This window comes from Kogia breviceps, chromosome 6 (genome assembly GCF_026419965.1).
Source record: "Kogia breviceps isolate mKogBre1 chromosome 6, mKogBre1 haplotype 1, whole genome shotgun sequence".
Lineage (NCBI taxonomy): Eukaryota > Metazoa > Chordata > Mammalia > Artiodactyla > Physeteridae > Kogia > Kogia breviceps.
This window is the reverse complement of record NC_081315.1, coordinates 40,202,342-40,224,226: the sequence shown is the minus strand read 5'-3', so window position 1 is coordinate 40,224,226 and position 21,885 is coordinate 40,202,342. Positions and strand designations below refer to the sequence as shown.

Genomic DNA, 21,885 nt, shown 5'->3' with positions numbered 1-21,885 from the left:
TATATATATATATATATATATATATATATATATAACATCTTCTTTGTCCATTCATCTGTCAATGGGCATTTAGGTTGCTCCCATATCCTCGCTATTGTAAATAGTGCTGCAATGAACATTGAGGTACATGACTCTTTTTGAATTATGGTTTTTTCAGGTATATGCCCAGTAGTGGGATTGCTGGGTCATATGGTCGTTCTATTTTTAGTTTTTCAAGGAACCTCCATACTCTTCTCCATAGTGGCTGTATCACTTTACATTCCCACCAACAGTGCAAGAGTGTTCCCTTTTCTCCACACCCTCTCTAGCATTTATTGTTTGTAGATTTTTTGATGATGGCCATTCTGACTTGTGTGAGGAGATACCTCACTGTAGTTTTGATTTGCATTTCTCTAATGATTAGTAATGTTGATCATCCTTTCATGTGTTTGTGGACAATCTGTATATCTTCTTTGGAGAAACATCTATTTAGGTCTTCGGCCCATGTATCGATTGGGTTGTTTGTTTTTTTAAATATTGAGCTCCATGAGCTGCTTGTGAATTTTAGAGATTAATCCATTGTCAGTTGCATCATTGGAAAATATTTTCTCCCATTCTGAGGGTTGTCTTTTCATCTTGTGTATGTTTTTCTTTGCTATGCAAAAGCTTTTACGTTTCATTAGGTCCCATTTGTTTATTTTTCTTTTTATTTCCATTTCTCTAGGAGGTGGGTCAAAAAGGATCCTGGTGTGATTTATATCATAGAGTGTTCTTCCTATGTTTTCCTATAAGAGTTTATAGTGTCTGGCCTTACATTTAGGTCTTTGATCCATTTTGAGTTTATTTTTGTGCATGGTGTTTGGGAGTTTTCTAATTTCATTCTTTTACATGTAGCTGTCCAGTTTTCCCAGCACCATTTATTGAAGAGGTTGTCTTTACTCCATTGTATATCCTTGCCTCCTTTATGAAAAATAAGGTGACGATAGGTGCGTGGGTTTATCTCTGGGCTTTTTGTCCGGTTTCACTGATTTGTATTTCTGTTTTTGTGCCAGTACCATACTGTCTTGATTACTGTCGCTTTGTAGTATAGTCTGAAGTTAGTGAACCTAAATCCTCTAACTCCATTTTTCTTTCTCAAGATTGCTTTGGCTATTCGGGGTCTTTTGTGTTTCCATATAAATTGTGAAAATTTTTGTTGTAGTTCTGTGAAAAATGCCAGTGGTAATTTGATAGGGATAGCATTGAATCTGTAGATTGCTTTGGGTAGTAGAGTCATTTTCACAATGTTGATTATTCCAATCCAAGAACATGGTATATCTCTTCATCTATTTGTATCATCTTTAATTTTTTTCATCAGTGTCATAGATTTCTGCATACAGGTCTATTGTCTCCTTAGGGAAGTTTATTGCTGGACATTTTATTATTTTTATTGCAATGGTAAATGAGAGTGTTTCCTTAATTTCTCTTTCAGATTTTTCATCATTAGTGTATAAGAGTGCATGAGATTTCTGTTCATTAATTTTGTATCCTGCTACTTTATCAAATTCATTGATTAGCTGTAGTAGTTTTCTGGTAACATCTTTAGTATTCTATATGTATAGTATCATGTCATCTGCAAACAGTGACAGCTTTACTTCTTTTTCAATTTGGATTCCTTTTATTTCTTTTTCTACTATGATTGCTGTTGCTAAAACTTCCAAAATTATGTTGAATAATAGTGGTGAAAGAGGACAACCTTCTCTTGTTCCTGATCTTAGTGGAAATGGTTTCAGTTTTTCACCATTGAGAACAATGTTGGCTGTGGGTATGTCATATATGGCCTTTATTATGCTGAGGTAAGTTCCCTCTATGCCTCCTTTCTGCAGGGCTTTTATCATAAATGGGTATTGAATTTTGTCAAACACTTTCTCTGCATCTATTTAGATGATCATATGGTTTTTCTCCTTCAGTTTGTTAATATGGTGTAGCACATTGATTGATTTGCATATACTGAAGAATCCTTGCATTCCTGGGATAAACCCCACTTGATCATGGTGTATGATTCTTTAAATGTGCTGTTGGATTCTGTTTGCTAGGATTTTGTTGAGAATTTTTGCATCCATGTTCATCAGTGCTATTGGCCTGTAGTTTTCTTTCTTTGTGACATCTGTGTCTGGTATTGGTATCCGGACGATGGTGACCGCAGAGAATGAGTTTAGGAGCATTCCTCCCTCTGCTGTATTTTGGAAGAGTTTGAGAAGGATAGGTGTTAGCTCTTCTCTAAATGTTTTATAGAATTCACCTGTGAAGCCATTTGGTCGTGGGCTTTTGTTTGTTGGAAGATTTTTAATCACAGTTTCAATTTCAGTGCTTGTTATTGGCCTGTTTATATTTTCTATTTCTTCCTGGTTCAGTCTTGGAAGATTGTGCTTTTCTAAGAATGTGTGCATTTCTTCCAGGTTGTCCATTTTATTGGCATATAGTCGCTTGTAGTAATCCCTCATGATCCTTTGTATTTCTGCAGTGTCAGTTGATAATTCTCCTTTTTCATTTCTAATTCTATTGATTTGAGTATTCTCCCTTTTTTTCTTCATGAGTCTGGCTAATGGTTTACCAATTTTGTTTATCTTCTCAAAGAACCAGCTTTTAATTTTATTGATGTTTGCTATTGTTTCCTTCATTTCCTTTTCTTTTATTTCTGATCTGATCTTTATGATTTCTTTCGTTCTGCTAACTTTGGGGTATTTTTGTTCTTCTTTCTCTAATTGCTTTACGTGTTAGGTTAGGTTGTTTATTTGAGATGTTTCTTGTTTCTTTAAGTAGGATTGTATTGCTATAAACTTCCCTCTTAGAACTGCTTTTGCTGCACCCCATACATTTTGGGTCATTGTGTTTTCATTGTCATTTGTTTCTAGGTATTTTTTGATTTCCTTTTTGATTTCTTCAGTGATCTCTTCATTATTTAGTAGTGTATTGTTTAGCCTCCATGTATGTGTATTTTTTACAGATTTTTTCATGTAATTGATATCTAGTCTCATAGTGTTGTGGTCGGAAAAGTTACCTGATACAATTTCAATTTTCTTAAATTTACCAAGGCTTGTTTTGTGATCCAAGGTATGATCTGTCCTGGAGAATGTTCCATTAGCACTTGAGAAGAAAGTGTATTCTGTTGCTTTTGGATGTAATGTCCTATAAATATTAATGAAGTTCATCTTGTTTAATGTGTCATTTAAAGATTGTTTTTCCTTATTTATTTTCATTTTGGATGATCTGTCCATTGGAGAAAGTGGGGTGTTAAAGTCCCCTACTATGATTGTGTTACTGTCGATTTCCACTTTTACGGCTTTTAACATTTGCCTTATGTATTGAAGTGTTCCTGTGTTGGGTGCATAAATAATTACAATTGTTATATCTTCTTCTTGGATTGATCCTTTGATCATTATGTAGTGTCCTTCTTTGTGTCTTTTAGTAGTCTTTATCTTAAAGTCTATTTTGTCTGATATGAAAATTGCTACTCCAGCTTTCTTTTGATTTCCATTTGCATGGAATATCTTTTTCAGTCCCCTCACTTTAGTTGGTATGTGTCCCTAGGTTTGAAGTGGGTCTCTTGTAGACAGCACATATATGGGTCTTGTTCTTGTATCCATTCAGCTAGTCTATGTCTTTTGGTTGGAGCAGTTTATCCATTTACATTTAAGCTAATTATCTATATGTATGTTTCCTATTACCATTTTCTAATTGTTTTGGGTTTGTTATTGTAGGTCTTTCCCTTCTCTTGTGTTTCCTGCCTGGAGAAGGTCCTTTAGCCTTTGTTGTGAAGCTGATTTATTGATGCTGAATTCTCTTAGCTTTTGCTTGTCTGTAAAGCTTTTAATTTCTCCATCGAATCTGAATGAGTTCTTTGCTGGGTAGAGTAATGTTGGTTGTAGTTTTTTCCCTTTCATCACTTTAAATATGTCCTGCCACTCCCTTCTGGCTTGTAGAGTTTCTGCAGAAAGATCAGATGTTAACCTTATGGGGATTCCCTTGTATGTTATTTGTTGCTTTTCCCTTGCTGCTTTAAATATTTTTTCTTTGTATTTAATTTTTGATAGTTTGATTATTATGTGTCTTGGCGTGTTTCTCCTTGGATTTATCCTGTATGGGACTCTGTGCTTCCTGGACTTGATTGACTATTTCCTTTCCCATATTAGGGAGGTTTCAACTATAATCTCTTCAAATATTTTCTCAATCCGTTTCTTTTTCTCTTCTTCTTCTGGGACCCCTATAATTCGAATGTTGTTGCATTTAATGTTGTCCCAGAGGTCTCTGAGACTGTCCTCAATTCTTTCCATTCTTTTTTCTTTATTCTGCTCTGCAGTAGTTATTTCCACTATTTTATCTTCCAGGTCACTTATCTGTTCTTCTGCCTCAGTTATTCTGCTATTGAGTCCCTCTAGAGAATTTTTCATTTCATTTACTGTGTTGTTCATCATTCTTTGCTTGCTCTTTAGTTCTTCTAGGTCCTTGTTGAATTTTTCTTGTATTTTCTCCATTGTATGTCCAAGATTTTGGGTCATCTTTACTATCATTAGTCTGAATTCTATTTCAGGTAGAGTGCCTATTTCCTCTTCATTTGTTTGGTCTGGTGGGTTTTTACCTTGCTCCCTCATCTGCTACATATTTCTCTGTCTTCTCATTTAGCTTAACTTACTGTGTTTGGGGTCTCCTTTTTGCAGGCTGGAGGTTCATATTTCCCATTGTTTTTGGTGTCTGCCCCCAGCGGTAAGATTGGTTCAGTGGGTTATCTAGGCTTCCTTGTGGAGGGGACTGGGGCCTGTGTTCTGGTGGATGAGACTGGATCTTGTCTTTCTGGTGGGCAGGACCATGTCTGGTGGTGTTTTTTGGGGGTGTCTGTGACCTTTTTATATTTTAGGCAGCCTCTCTGCTAATGTGTGGGGTTGTGTTCCTGTCTTGCTAGTTGTTCGGCATAGGGTGTCCAGCAGTGGAGTTTGCTGGTCGTTGAGTGGAGCTGGGTCTTAGCGTTAAGATGGAGATCTCTGGGAGAGCTTTTGTTGTTTGATATCACTTGGAGCTGGGAGGTGTCTTTTGGACCCACCTCAGAGGCACAGGCCTGACACCTGGCCAGAGCACAAAGACCCTGTCAGCCACATGGATGAGAAGAAAAGGGAGGGAGAGAGAGAGAGAGACAGAGAGACAGAGAGACAGAGGGAGAGAGAGAGAAAATGAAATTTATTAAAATTTAAAAATTTTAAAAATTATTCAATGTAAAATAATTAAAATATAACAAAAAATAAGAGAGAAGAAAGCAACAAAAACAGAAAACAAATCCACCAATGATAACAAGCACTAAAAACAGTACTAAAAAAAAAATAAAACAAAAAAACGGACAGAACCCTAAGACAAATGTTTAAAGCAAAGCTATACAGACAAAATCTCACAAAGAAGCGTACACATATGCACTCACAAGAAAGAGAAAAGGAAAAATATATATATATATTAAAAAATAAAGGAAGAGAGCAGCCATATCAATAAACAAATCTACCAATGATAATAAACTCTAAATACTAAACTAAGATAAACATAAGACCTGAAACAAATTAGATGCAGAAAGCAAATCCTATGTCTACAGTTGCTCCCAAAGTCCACCTCCTCAATTTGTGATGTTTCGTTGTCTATTCAGGTATTCCACAGATGCAGTTTACATCAAGTTGATTGTGGAGATTTAATCCGCTGCTCTTGAGGCTTCTGGGAGAACTATCCCTTTCTCTTCTTTGTTTGCACAGTTCCTGGGTTCAGCTTTGAATTTGGCCCCACCTTTCCATGTAGGTCACCTGAGGGCATCTGTTCTTCACTCAGACAGGACAGCATTAAAGGAGCAGCTGATTAGGGGGCTCTGGCTCACTCAGGCCGGAGGGAGGGAGGGCTACGGATGCGGGGTGAGCCTGCAGCAGCAGAGGCCAACATGACGTTGCACCAGCCTGAGGCGTGCTGTGAGTTCTCCCTGGAAAGTTGGCCTTAGATCACAGGACCCTGGCAGTGGCGGGCTGCACAGGCTCCCGGGAGGGACGGTGTAGATAGTGACCTGTGCTTGCACACAGGCTTCTTGGTGACTGCAGCAACAGCCTTAGCCTTTCATCCCCGTCTCTGGTGTCTGCGCTGATAGCTGTGGCTCGCTCCTGTCTCTGGAGCTCGTTTATGCAGTGCTCTGAATCCCCTCTCCTTGTGCACCCCAGAACAGTGGTCTCTTGCCTCTTAGGCAGCTCCAGACTTTTTCCTGATTACCTCCCGGCTAACTGTGGCGCACTAACCCCCTTCAGGCTGTGTTCACGCAGCCAATCCCAGTCCTCTCCCTGGGATCTGACCTCCAACACCCGAGCCTCACCTCCCAGTCCCCACTTGTCCCGGCGGGTGAGTAGACAAGACTCTCAGGCTGGTGAGTGCTTGTCAGCACCCATCCTCTGTGTGGGAATCTCTCCGCTTTGCCCTCCTCACCACTGTTGCTGCGCTCTCTTCCACGGCTCTGAAGCTTCCCCCCCTCGCCACCCCCCTGTCTGCGCCAGTGAAGGGGCTTCCTAGTGTGTGGAAACTTTTCCTCCTTCACAGCTCCCTCCCAGAGGTGCAGGTCCCGTCCCTACTCTTTTGTCTCTGCTTTTTCTTTTTTCTTTTGCCCTACCCAGGTACTTGGGGAGTTTCTTGCCTTTTGGGAAGTCTGAGGTCTTCTGCCAATGTTCAGTGGGTGTTCTATAGGAACAGTTCCACGTATAGATGTATTTCTGATGTATCTGTGGGGAGGAAGGTGATCTCCACATCTTACATCCTCCGCCTCTTGAAGGTCTCCGAGAAATTTTTTAAATGAGACAGAATCTGCCAGACTTGGCAATTTGGGGGATATGGTGTATACAGAAAAAGGAAGGGTAAAGAAGGATACTCTGGTTTCTTGTATGAACTTTGAGTAAATGTAGTTATGAACATTACCATTCATGTGGAGAGGGAACACGAGAGAAAATGGAGGAAGAAGGGGAGAGGAAACAGAAGAATAAGCAAGAAGACAAAATAGCAAATAGTATCATTTCAGAAAATGCTACAATTTCAGTGATTAAATAAGTGCTTAAAATTGTTCTGATGAACCTAGGGGCAGGACAGGAATAAAGACACAGACATAGGGAATGGACTTGAGGACATGGGAAGGGGAAGCTGAGACCAAGTGAGATAGTGGCATGGACATAAATACACTACCAAACTTAAAATAGATAGCTAGAGGGAAGCAGCCACATAGCACAGGGAGATCAGCTCAGTGCTTTGTGACCACCTAGAGGGGTGGGAGGGAGACACAAGAGGGAGGAGATATGGGAACATATGTGTATGTATAGCTGATTCAATTTGTTATACAGCAGAAACTAACACATCATTGTATAGCAGTTATACACCAATAAAGATGTTAAAAAAATAAATAAATAAGTGTTTGAAAAATTCATAGACCCTCCCTCTGCCATCTCTATTCTATTTTATGCACCAAATACACCGTCATGGATTTGGCATCTCTTCTGGGGCAGCAGAGTCTAATTGATAACATGGTAAAGCAGACCATGAATGAAGAGCAACAGGAGCCTCATAACAGTTTTCCCTTCAGTTTCTTAAACCTGTGCTACTTTGAATCTGACCAGAGCCAGTTCCCCCACTGTTTATTGCCAGTACATGAGGTTAAGAGTAGTTTCTAATCTTACAGTTAGAGAAGCAGTGTATGATTGTGTAGTCCTGGTACACACTTGCATTCCTATGATGGGAATCTGAATATATTTTACCAGAAAGATAATTCTCTGCAGTGATTATTACTATAGTATCATTAAGACATTCCTTTGTATACATTATAGATTTAATAACTTGTTAATATCTGATCAAGGAACCTAACAACTTTTATCTGGAATTTGGAAAATGCCACTTTAAAAATCTAGTTAGAAAATAATTTGTGAACACTAATTGAAAATTACTAATGTGAAGTTTGAAAGTTTTGATACAATGGGTCTGTTTTAAGAGCATCAGAGTAAATCACGCTACTTGAATTCGTGTTAAGGATATTATACTCAGAATTGCTCTTTACCTTTTAGCTTGTGAGCAGTTTAATTTCTGATTTTTTTTTTGCCACATCTTTAGAAATTCATGTTATAGTTAATGTGGAGAAAATATTGTATATAGCTCTCTCCCTTCCTATACCGAATTTGAAGATTCTAAGGAGAGAGCTTTAAATGTTTTAATCCCCTAATTGTCCAAAAGGCCTGAAGCTTCTTAAACCTTACTGGAAGAGTTGAATTGTGCTGTAACTTTGTTTTCTGTACTTGAAATTGAGAAAAGCTACAGACAAGCCTACATTTGGTATTAGTCAAATGACTGTCTTGATATTCAAGTAGCACTCTGATATTTTGATATTGGCTTATTTTTTCCCATATTTAAGGCTCCTTGAATTGTCAAATAAAACTGACTTCGGAAGTATTAGGACATTTTTAGGTCCTACTGTGAACAACCAATTTAGGTGTTTTCTTCTGAATTTTATTTCAGATATCTCTACAGCAGGACCTCTTGGCACAGGAAGCACCACCACCAGTACCACCCTACGGACCACAACTTGGAGCCCAGGCAGGAGTACCACCCCATCGGTGTCAGGAAGAAGAAACCGGAATACCAGCACCCCATCTCCAGCAGTTGAGGTACCTGACGACATCACCACACACCTTCTGTCAGGATCATCCCAAATTCCAGCTCTGGAAGAGAGCTGTGAGGCTGTGGAAGCTCGAGAAATCATGTGGTTTAAGACTCGTCAAGGACAGATGGCAAAGCAGCCGTGCCCTGCAGGAACTATAGGTAAGTCTGTCCTACAAAGCTAAGCTAAAAGTGTATTGTTACTTTGGCTTGCTTTTCTAGTTTTTTTTTTTTTTGGTCACAGCGTAGTTTTGTTACTTAACATTTGATTAAATTCTGGACTCAGCTAAATTACAATTTATAGCCAAGTATTTTCAGAGTTTGAGAATGCAACCTGAAGAAGTCACAGGTGAGAATTTGGTGGGAATACGTGTGAGATCAATAGTTTTCACCGGTGCTGTAAGGTCAAGTTACAATTAAGCTATGGATGTCCCAGCTACTCCAAAGAGCCAGCTCGCCTATGCAACAGCCCAGAGTGAATCACTGGATTGGTGGGAGCTAGTTCTCATACTTGTCACCAATTGTCAAATGTTTATTGCAGAAAACTAGATCGAGGACTTCTGTATTAGATGATCATTGAAACTACCTAACATTTAACAAAAGAGATTTGACTATCCTTTATTACCAGTCATCATAGCTGTCCTTTAATAGTTGGAGCCTCTTGACATTGTCAAGGATGATGCTGGAAGGAGCCAACCTCCTCTTACACAACATCCACTAGGGAGATCAATCCTGCATTGTTGGGCTTCCCTGGTGGCGCAGTGGTTGAGAATCCGCCTGCCGATGCAGGAGACACGGGTTCGTTCCCTGGTCCGGGAAGATACCACATGCCGCGGAGCAACTAAGCCCGTGAGCCATGGCCGCAGAGCCTGTGCGTCCGGAGCCTGTGCTCCGCAACGGGAGAGGCCACAACAGTGAGAGGCCCGCATACCGCAAAAAAAAAAAAAAAAAAAAAAAAAATCCTGCATTGTTTTCTCTAGGAGGTAGTCAAGAACTAGGTAGCTCTTTGTCCCCCCACCTTTTTCTTTTCGCTGATTCATAATATCACCAAATGGTAACCATATTATTATTTACCATTTTAAGCCAGAAATAGTTTGATTTCTTATTGTTACAGATATTGATCTTCATAAAACTAATACTTGACACCCTGCATAAAATTTGCATTATTGCATAAAGTGTGTAAATAAAACAAATGCACAATAGACGTCACTAGACTAGCATTGTTAAGGGCTGTGATTTTAAGTCTTATTGATTTGGTTACTTCAACAGGTTTGTCTTAACAAAGTTTCAATGTGGAAATGTCCTTCTGAATTCCATGGTATATGAAGTGGTGGGAAGATAAGAAGATATATAAAAGTGCACATTTAATTTCTTTTCATCAAAGTGTTTAAAAATATTCTGAGATCTTCCTTCCCTTTATGAAGGGGCACAATATTTAGTTCCAAAGTTTTCTGTGGTATTGGAATCAGAAAACATTTTGAACTTTTCTCTTAGCACTGTCCCCTTAGTTCTGGACCTCAGTTCCTTTATCTCTAAAAGAGAAATAATAACAGCCCCCCTTTCTTCAGATGTTTGTTGTAGAGGTTAGTGAAATACTTTATTTGAAAGCAGTTTGCAGACTGCAAAGCACTACAGAAATACGTCATGCTTATTCTGTGAAAATTGAGAAAGAGATTTACAGGAAACCTTCTGAAGCCCTCCCTCCCAGGTGACTGTGCTTACTCTGAGGTCTTCTTTTTACCCTTTCTGTGTCCCCTCTGCTGTGCCCCTGTTCAAGGCCCACACAGTCTTTTCTCACCTGAACTATTGCAATAGCTTCCTCACAACTTCCATATCACTCCCTGAAATTCATCCTCCATGCTGCTGCCACAGTTATCTTTCTACAGCTTAAATCAGCCCATTTGTCTCCTCTGCGTAATGGTCTTCATTGATTTTTCCAGCACCTACAGATGACAGACAAGGGCGTTTATGATATGGCTCTGCCAGACTTTCCAACTCCATTCAATACAACTCCCCTACCCAGTAGACCTCAATTCAAAACACTTGATGATTCCCAAAGACAGCATATTTTTCCTTTGCCTGGAATGCCCTTACCCACCTTGTTTTCCTGAAAAACCTGCAAACTGATTCCTTTAAGACTCAACCGCTACCTTGCCTCTGAAAACTCAAGCAGTAAGCCCCATGGAGGCAGGTACCACATTCATCTAATTCATGAAGTTATTCTCTGTACCTGGTATAGTTGTCAGCAAATGCTTTAAAAACACTGAGTGTTTGTTGTATTATTTCTCTAATGCCAGTTACTTGCTAGGCACTGCACATGGTGTTTTAATAGACATTACCTCAGTTTAATGATCATAGTCTTACCTTTGCTCATATTTGAACATATTATGGATATAAAGTCATTATAAAAAGATGGTTTGAACATTTGAAGCAGACCTATTTCTCTCATTATTTTAGGAGTATCAACTTATCTATGCCTGGCTCCTGATGGAATCTGGGATCCCCAAGGACCAGACCTTAGCAACTGTTCTTCTCCTTGGGTCAGCCATATTACACAGAAGGTAAATCGTGTCACTGACAAGGAAGGCTTTGCCAGATCTGCATCCTCTGTTGTTGATTATAACTGCTGAAAACAAAATAGTCAATAATTTTTTTAATTAATGTGGAAAAATTTCTCCATTTTATTTTAAGATTTAATGACAAGCCTAATATGCTATGAGCTAATTCTAGAATTTTGTTGTTTTTAAAGGGGAAATCCAGGCAGTATTGCTTATAATAAGTTTATTATTAATAAAATTTTTATGATATTGTGATCTACAGATATAAAAGTCCACGAGGTATTATAAATCAAGCAAGCAAAAGCTTCTAGCATGTATACATATGGATTTTCCTGTGGAAATAATAATTACCAAAAAAAAAGTCTACCTTTGGAATCTTAATCCATTTGATAAATGTTCTGTAACCTAATCATTTATCCATATTAAAAGTATACACATGTGTAACAGAATCTTGCAGACTCAAATTTGCAGGGCTTATTTGGTTGCAATATGTTGAACATTTTTATTATTAATGCACTGTGGGGCTTTGAATTGATTTCATTGCAAACAGAGACCAGATGTGCATTTATGCCAAAAGGGCTATGGGATGAATCCTTATTATAGCAATTTGTGTGGATTTATGTGCTCTTAAAATGGAGAGTCTTTCTATGTTACATTAGCTATGCTGAGGAATTTCTGAAAGAGATTTTTCCTGAGAAATATTACAAATGATGGCCTTACTAAAAGCCTCTCTGTGCCATTTGCTCTTTTCTCTATTTGTTTTTAACCAGGCTTATCCTCAATAATATACTGTTCAATAATCCATAAATATCTACCCAGTAGATTGTTTAGCAGATGAGCCATAACCATCTATTTACCCTAAATCATGGAAGAACAGTGGTTATATTGACTCCAGTTAACCCTCTTACATGTGCATCTCCATACTTGTTGCTATTCATAATGATGCTTCTCCAATTTCAGTACTGTTCCTGCCAGTTTTTATGTCCTTTGATTTTATTACATTGTAGCTCAGACCCCAGAGCAAGTAACTCTTCCTGGATGTGATCAGATTAAAAGATCAGTAGCATATCTCCTTACATTAGCACTTTAAAAAAATATTCCCTACATACTAAGCCCGGGGGTTAATATTAATTCAGTAATAATTCACCTAGAAAGTGAGTGTTTTCATGATAATTCCTGAATATGGTTGGCCTATTTCATTGCAGAAATTACTGGTGACTTTAACTGATAATGATGCTTAATTCTTTTCTTTCCTCTGCAGACCTGCTAATCTTGTGACAAAAGGCACAATTCCTTGCAAAGAGCAGACAGCTCTTGCCCATTTGATTTAGGGATGGAATGTTTTTGTTTTATAGCAAGTATGTTCCGTTCTTTTGGAGCATTTCTGTGTAATCCTGTAGCACCTGTAAAATTATGTTGTATTATAATTATATTAAGATTATATAATTTAGAGAGTTGGAATTTATAATAATACCTTAGCTTGATTACTTATAAATTTATAGAATTGTCAAAAGTATAACAGGAAGTTTTTGAGCCCTGTGAATTGGCTTATGTAACTATTGCCAGGTCAGTGCTGGAGCTGGTGTTTAGCTGGGTCTACCTTTATCAACATGTCACATTTAGCCACAACACTGGCTACACTGTGAATAGATGATGATGGCCTTTATATCCCACACCCACTTACCTAGTCTCTCTTCACTTCTCTCCACTCTTTTACTTATACCTCCAACTATTTATGCTATTCATTAAACATAAATGATAGTTGAACAGGTTACCACAAAACTCTAACACTTTTAACTATTCACATTGTAAGCTTCTGAGAGAGAATTTGTATGCACTGTCCACAGAGTTATTTGTCCCTATTTTCTCCCCCTCCTCCCCAAAGCATCGTCCACAGAATTCATCCCTTTGCTCATGTCCTCCCTCAGTACCTGAGGCCCCAAAACAAACAGATGGAACCTTTGAAGAGGGTTTGTTTACAATGGCATTTGTGGGAGCAGAGGTGAACTGCAAGGGATTGAGAGGAACCCAGAGCTAGTAACAGGCATGGAGCTGTTCCCAACCCCAGGCGTCTGGTTGCCAGATCAATGGAATGATGGAAAACTGGTAACAGGGTATCCTTGAGAGGAAAGATGACCTATAGACAAGAGACACAACCTAGCCTCAGGCAACTTTTCAGAAAAGATCTAGGGGAATAAATACTCTGATCTCACCCTCCTCACCTGCCCAGCCTCACCACTGGCCCAACCCAAACAAAAGCCAGAGAAGAGGGGTGCTCTTACTAACATCATGTAAGTCCACCTCCTAGGGCAGAGAGAAGGATGGAGGAGGATGGAAAGAGGCCTTCCTTGAATTAGCAAATGGAAAGTAACCAGCAGAGTTCACAGTTTTTGCTTCCCTTCTCTCACCCCTCCTCCCTTTCCCATTCCCCTCTCTTTCTCTCTTCACTGCCCCTCTCTTCCCTCCTTCCTTTCCCTTGTTCCATCCTCCTTCCTCTTTTCTGACCTCCCTGCTTTTCTTTAATTTGTTTGTTATGCCAGTGTGAAAAAGTAAAAGTGAAATAGCTAACCGGAATGATTTATTTGTTCCTTTCCTCCTCTACTCATTGTCATTCAGACTTTTAAAATAGAGTAACACTTGTTACCCACAATAAAAGCATAGATGAAAAAAGAAAAGAAGGGGTGATTCTCTCATTTAAACAGTGTATTCAGTTTTCCCTTGGCAAGTTTGTGGGTGAACGTACCTTGGAACATGAGGCCCGAGGCCCATCTCTTATGGCTTTATAGTGTCTGTGGGGAATTCCTGAGGGCTTTAAAGGAAAGACCACCCTGGGTCGCAGTCACTGCATCTTTCCCATGGGAGGCTCTTTCATTTTGTTATTGGTACTGTTCACACACTGTATGTCAGGCACCACTGTAGACAGCAAGTATACACAAATAAATGGATCAGGATGCTTACTTTAGTTGGAAAAAGCAGACCTTAAATTTTCATTTTCATTAAAAATGAGTAATGTTTTTTTCCCCTATAGTCAGGCCAGGAGGGAGAAAACAAGCAAAGAATCTTGATGGTTTCTGACTCACAAATGAATTTAGACCACTTACATACTGATGAAATTATAGATTAAATTTTGAGTGATATTAAAGAGTAGATTACATTTCACTAGAGAAAATGTAAGCCTTTAAAGGCAGAAGAAATTTGTTATAAACTGGCCAGAATACTTTCATAATCATGAGATTTAATAATCTGTATAGAAGGGGAAAAGCAAAAGTTGTACAAAAAGGTGCAGTGGTGGAGTGTAGGGGCAGAGAGGGAAAGAGAGATTGGTAGGTGGGTGGGTGGGTGGGTGGATGAATGGGTGGACAGAAAGGTAGGTACAAAGATAAACAGATGATTGGATACAAAGATAGATTAAATAGTGAGATTAGGTACATATGTCTTCAAATTAATGTTTTAAAAATATGTTTCGGGTCATATTGGAAGCCAACAAATTAGTTTAGAGCTCTGCCTTCTCTAATGTATGTGATAAAATATCCTGTTTTCTCACATTTCTTAATGACTGTTTGCTGAAATCATAGTCTCTGGCTTCAGCTTGCCCTCTAGTTTGGACTCAAGTTATCAAAAAGGAGTTTATACTTTCTATTTTGCATACCTTTAAAGAATTCATTGCACTTTATAATCCCTCCTGTCTTTTTTCAATTGAAAATTGTGAAATTAAAGTTGTGAAGGCATTCCGTATTTATTTACATGTAAAGTAAGGTCTGCTTTCTACTTCATTACCTGGTCCAACTATTATATGAAAAAGATATGCCTGAATTGTTACTGGGAAATAGTGTTCTTATTTCTAGCAAACTGAAATATCTTTTCGTTTGTTTGCACACAAACTACTGACAACTTTTGAGATAATGTAAGATTCTTCCTGCATTTTCTAAAGAAGGATGTGAAGATCTAGAAATGATGTTGCTGTTTTACAGTATAAAATAAGCCGGTGATTTGCTCTGGAAGACTGGTTGAATCCTGTCACCCAGATCTTAATTTCTCCATTCTTTTAGCCTCTGTAGATCTACTATGGAATGAAAGTAAATAGCTTGTTAATTTGATCAGAGATTAGTGGGATTTCCACATCTTCAGGCTCATTTAGCCTACATTCAGTTGTAAACTAGAAGCATTTTATTTTTTATATACCTGCTTGACTCAGATTTATAGAAAAAATAGGCAGATCTTTCAAAGAAATGGTAGCTTTGTACTTAAACAGTATGAGTAACTTCTTCATGAATTGTTTTGACACCTGATTATTGTTTGATATAATAAATCCCATAAATTGTCAAAGCTTATTTCAAAGAAAACTGTTTTTCCTTGTGTCAAAATCTGAAATGCAAATAGTATCCATCTCTGTCATAATTATTATCCTTAACTACAGCTGCAGGGTTTCCCCTCCCCTATTGAAGCCCTAGGTATAATCCCACCATTTCAATACAGGCATTAATTTACTAATCCTCACAAAACTCATAAGATTTCTCAGTGTGCATGCACTTATTTCTGAGAAATAACTTTAGCAGAATAAAATAAATGTTAGAGGTAGACATTGTAATGATGTCTTTAAGCTAGAATATATGAAATAACTATTTCAATCCTGCCTCTTTGCACAGAAGACTTGAGGCAGATTCAAGATATGTGTATATTTTTGTATGGAAATAAGATAATAATAACAGTGGTGAGAGAAATAAATAAGACAATCAGAAAGAAGAGTAGCTTCTGGATGCCCCTGGAAAGAATATGGTTAGTGAAGGACTGGTCTGATAAGGCAACCTTTGAACTGAGCTTGAACCTTGAGGTCACAGGGACTATGAGAGAGTCCAGTTGATGGCACCACTGCCATTCACAGCAAGAAAATCGGAGATGACTCTTGGTGCCTCCCTTTCCTTCCCCGCACACATCCAATCAGATAATAGGCCTGTCAGGGTACTTGTAAATCTCTCCCAAATCAGGCCAGTTGTCACTTTTCTCCACTGCTACTACCCTTAATCCACAACAGCTTCTTCTACTGCTGTGGCAGTAGAAGACCTCACAGCAGGTCCCATTTCGTTCACTCCTGAACCCTCTAATCCATTCTACTGAGTTTGATTTCAAATATAAGACTGACTAGACCACTCCTATTTAGACTCTTCAGTACGTTCACATTACTCTTAGCACAATTTTCCAAAATTGTCGTCGTGACTTCCAAAGTGGGAGTACTCAATCTGCTCCTTGCTTACCTCTCCAGCTGCCTAAACCCCAGTCACAAGTGCCCTTTGTGCAGCGCCCTTAAGACTCCCTGCCCTACTCTCCTAAAAGCTGCTCTCTCTGCCTGGAAACTCCTGCCCTCATCCCAACCTAATTTCCTCTTTTCTATTTCATCTCAGATTACACATTCTTTCTCAGAGAAGTATTTCCTAAATTATTCCCTAACTTCATACACCAGGTTAAAATCCCTTTAAACTACTCTACCACACTGGGATTCTGTATTGCCCTCAAAAAAACTGAAATCAAATTCTTGTGCAGTTAATTTATGAATAGCCCTTCCCTTGCTAGTACATAAGGTCCTGTTATTGGGAACCATTTTATCCCCAGACTTTAGCATAATACTATTAGAAATTCAAATTTTGGTTAAATAACAAATGAACATTTAGACTGAAGAAACAATTATTGAAATTATAAATAGAGATAGGATATTCTATTTTTTAAAAACTAGATATATATATTTAATACATACAAACACACAATTTGTGCTATGTAAGTACCAAATTGAATTCTGAAGGTAGAAAAATGTGCTTCTTTCTGTTCTGCCTTTAGTACCCTGTCTTCCCAAACCATGATTATTTAGACTTCGCTTTTTATATAGCATCCTCTTGGCTCTCTCTCCCCACCAGTCCTCACCAGAATTTTATCTTACCAAGTCACCCTCAACTTATCTTTTAACTTTCAACTTATTGTTACTTTCTGTTGCTTTCCCACCTAATTTCCAGGTGTTTATTACCCCTGTACTATATTCCAATAACACCTCATATACATTCTGTTATTATAATTGCATTGTTGAATTAGTATTATCTGCCTTTATGCACCCTCCCCCACAATACCAACTAGTAGAACGTGAGATTCCTGAGTGCAAGAGCCACATATAACATTTGTCTTTATTTCCTTAGGAAATAACAAGTGTCCAAATGATTGTTGAATGAATGAAAGAATTTTACTGTGATTTCTTCAATTTTAAGAGGAAGAGAAGATCATAATGAATAACTGGTTATATTCGTTTTTATTTTACTTTTAAAAACATGCTAATCACATTTTTATTATAAACATTTTTATAACTTATTTGTAGTTTTTTTCTGACAACTTTCTTGTTGGTGAACATTGAGTTCCAGAGTTCTTTTGTGGGATTAATTAGATTTATTCTTCATAAATAAACACTTGAGTGCTAAAATGTAGTTACTATTTTTAAGATAATCCACTAGAGATTTTCATATTTGACTCATGGTTTTACAACACTACACTAGCTGCTATTGACACATATATAGGCAGCATCATTATCTTTTATGTTGAGAGCAGTAATATTTTGACTTATTAGTCATTTACATTTTCAACTTTTTCATTACTGTACATAAAGAAAAAGTTTAATTTTTATATTAGGGAATTACATAGGCCTCCTTTTTCATCTTATCATGTCCTACCCCCATGTTATAATAATTAATAATTGAAAACTATGTTTGTATAACTACACAGAAAAAGAAAAGAAATTGAATTACAATGTGAAAGTACCTATTTTTTTCTGTTTGATAAGTAATTTTGTTTTTTATAATGTTCCCTGATAGCTGTAATGAAAGTCAGTACTTGCATCTTTAGTTTTGAAGATAATGTATGAAAGAAAGCCTATTATCTAGTAGATCTCAGCCTTTTTCCAACAGCGCCCATTTAAGTGAATCAAAAGACTCCAGAGGTCCATGTGCCTTGACATTTTCTCATAGAAAAAATATTATGTGGTAATAAAGGCATAGAAGAAAAAAATACAGTAATAATGATAATAAAACAATTATACAAGTGCATAATGCTTAACAAAGTAAAACAATAGTAATTCCACAAATAGATTCATTTTTATAAGGATAGTGTAGGTGGGAAACTACAACAAATGCAAGACTCTATGGATGGTGGATGTGGCATCTGTCACCTCATTGATCTCCAGGGTTGATTCGGCTGATCTGGTTGGCTAGGCGGGTATCCCCTTCCTCTCTCACCGCTCCACGTGCATCCCTTCCAAAACTGCTTGCTTGGTTGAAGAGGATGACCTTTCCCAATAGAGTAGGACCATTCTTCAGTCAAGGGTATATGTGTAGGTGCGCTCCCCTGCTAGAAACTCCAATCAAGCTCTCAAGGTCCATTTGTAGGAAAACATAGGGTAGTCAAGCTTCCAAGACTCTAGACATATCCAAATGACGTGCTGCATGTGGCAGTCTGCCTTTCTATTAAAAAAAAATACTCTATGAGTGGTGCATTGATTAAAAGAATATCCCTTTGGAAAATTATAGGAATTCCAGCTATCTGGATACTCATGTGCACAGGAGTTTTGCAACATTGCCAAGCAATTGTATCAGGTGTTCAGACTTACTGATGGAGTATTGAATTTGAATACTTCATGAGTACTAGCATTTCACCAATTTAATTAACGAATACTGAATTTTATAAATCATTAATTGATTTACTAGATTACTAGATTATTTAGTAGCCCTAAATTATATGTAATGATTAAATGTATGGATTATAATCACATTTACGTCACTTTGTGACCACTTAAAAGTACTTTAATGATCCATCAGTGGGTCTACATTGACTTTGTACTTTCTACACACTTATCCTTGAAACTTACAATCTATTCCATTTGGTCTTACAAGTATCTCAGGTTTTCAGGTCCTGACCATAATTTACAAATTCAATACATTTAGTGCAAGTGCTTTTTATTTTAAGGGTTTCTAAAAAGTACCAATTAACTATATAATAATACTTTAACATATTCTTCTTGTAATACATTAATATATTCTTCTTGTAAAATTTAAACATTGCAGAAAAGGATTTGTTTTTTGATTTCCATCTTTCAGATTTTGTTCTATGTGTTTAAATATATACACATATATATATAAACGTTAAATATTTACATATAATATTTATTTTTCATAGGTAACATGTTTATATGCTACTCAAGTTGTGTGTTTATATTTCACAAATAACATGCCTATATATATTAGCATATAAATAATTTTTATACTTGCATTTATTTTAACTCAGTATTACATGTTGAAGATTAACGTTAACGATATTGTTCTCCTTCATACTTTTAAACTGTTGATTACTATTCCATAGTATTTATATACATGAGCAGTTTTCCACAGTCATACCCCACTTTGTTTTCTATTATAAGCAAGCTAGAATGAACATCTTTGAAGATATCTCTTTCATAACAGTGGGATTATTTTTTTTATGGTTGATAGTGATAAGAGACATCTCTGTCTTATACAGTCTTCACATTTCAGAGTTTAATAGACACTAGTAATTTACTCTACATAGGAAGTATGCAAATATACACATTCAGTAGTAGTTTATGATGGTCACATACATTTTTACAAATCTTTGCAAACACTTTGTTATTAAACTATTTTTACGTTTTTGAATTAGGATTTTTCTATATACTTGAGAATGCGGTTGTTCACAATTTAGTTATTCCAATTTCTCCAATTTATTCATGTTTCTTTAACATTCAATACCGCTACAAACATTTATTAAGCATCCCTGAGTAGATAGTGATAACCTATTTGACTAAGAGTTTTTGTTGTGCCCCTTATAGCTTTCTGGATATCCATTAGGAAGATAGCCTTACAAAGAGAGGACCTTTCTGTTCGGGATCCTAAGTTCTGTATTAGACTGTGTTAAAAATAGAAAAAGAGAAGAAAAGAAAATTTTCTAAATAATGACACTATTATATATTTAAGTAGTAACAGAGCAGGCTAAAGTCAGGAAAGATACGTGCCAAACCATTAACAATCCCTGGGAAGTGGGAATATCGAGAGGCAAAAGAAGAGACATTCATGATTTTTGCATTGCATACCTATATCTGTATTGTGTAAATGTTTTATAATCTTATTTTAGTCTATAAGTTTAAAAATGATAAAGGACATGATAAATTGGGAAATTACACTTACTTTTTTTTTTAAGTCCCTCAGGCCTTCCTTATAAACTAATATATATTCCTGTCTTCTTATTACCCAGAGCTATCAAATTTGCTCAAGTAATCATAGGGTATTAGTCTGTCTCTTTTAACATCTTTGGATTGTTGACAATTTGAAAAATTCTTGTAGAATATACTTGAAAAAGCAGCACGTACTTTCAGAAAAGGAAAGTGCTAGAAACTAAGCAATAGTTTGCTACCTAGTACATTGGGAACAAAATCTCTTACTTGGTAAGAAGATGAAGAGCACTTTGAAAAGCAGGGATTTAATTTGGAATTAAATTTTCAGAGTTTAGCAGCCAGTGAGTATTTGTCGTGAACAAAGTGCTAAACTAGGCATAATGGAAAATTTGTACTGGCCTCTGTCAACATCCAATTTAGAAATGCATAGAGAAAAGTCATAGGGCAAACCTTAGACTTAACCACCTAGATGGGTAAACTAAGAAGAATTTCTAGAAGTTAGATTCCTCAAGAGGAGCTTCCTAAAGCCATGGATTTCAAGTTAGGTATTGAAGAAAATAATGGATTAGCAGGAAAACTTAAGGAATGTATACCAAGTAAAGATGGAGTTTAATAACTTTCTTGCGCCTCAATGATTAAAACATATGCAAAAACAATTGTCCAAAGAAACCACTAAAATTACTTATTTAAGATCTCTTTCCTTTTTGTTCTGTTTTCAAAATTGTAGTTGAAATCTGGAGAGACAGCTGCCAACATTGCTAGAGAACTGGCTGAACAGACAAGAAATCATTTGAATGCTGGAGATATCACTTATTCAGTCCGGGCCATGGATCAGCTGGTAGGCCTCCTAGATGTACAGCTCCGGAACTTGACCCCAGGTGGAAAAGATAGTGCTGCACGAAGTTTGAACAAGGTAAGGACCTTAGTTACATGTATCTTTAAAGTTGTAAAATCAGTGAGACTTCCCTGATTAATTTCTTTCTTTCCATAAAATCAGCTCATTCTAAAGAGAATTGCTAGCTATATTCAATTCACTTCACTATTGCAGTATAATAATGACCTTATTTGACTTTCAGTCTAAGGAACAATAAATGATATCTTTCTATATGTATTTTGAATTTACAATTCTATTTTCCATAGTACTCTTTTGTATGCTAAATTCTGACAGGGTTAATATAGATAAGTGCCATTTCTTTGGGGTATTTTTCCCTTTCAAACCTTTATATTAATATAATTAACAGTAAAACAAATATCTAATCAACAAGCAGAAATTTAGAAAATAACAATGAAAAAGGATATTAGTAGTACATTGTCGATTTTTTAAAAAATAATTTAACCTAATTAATATTACATTAAAAAACTCATAGAGCAAGTATTTGTTTTAATTTTTATTTCCTTTTGATTTTTAAATTACTGATTTTGTATCATTACCATTATAACTTAAAAGGTTTAAATGTGTTTCAG

General features: G+C 36.9%; 1 protein-coding gene across 12 annotated transcripts in view; it reads left to right on the top strand.

Moving 5' to 3' along the window:
- ADGRL3 (adhesion G protein-coupled receptor L3) overlaps positions 1 to 21,885 on the top strand; it is an 861,986-nt gene that overhangs the window by 675,841 nt on the left and 164,260 nt on the right. For all 12 annotated transcript variants that reach the window (XM_067035741.1, XM_067035740.1, XM_067035734.1 and 9 more), the window contains 3 exons: positions 8,515 to 8,817; positions 11,113 to 11,216; positions 21,149 to 21,334. In XM_067035741.1, coding sequence (XP_066891842.1) covers positions 8,515 to 8,817; positions 11,113 to 11,216; positions 21,149 to 21,334 — 593 coding nt within the window. The remainder of the gene's footprint in view (positions 1 to 8,514; positions 8,818 to 11,112; positions 11,217 to 21,148; positions 21,335 to 21,885) is intronic.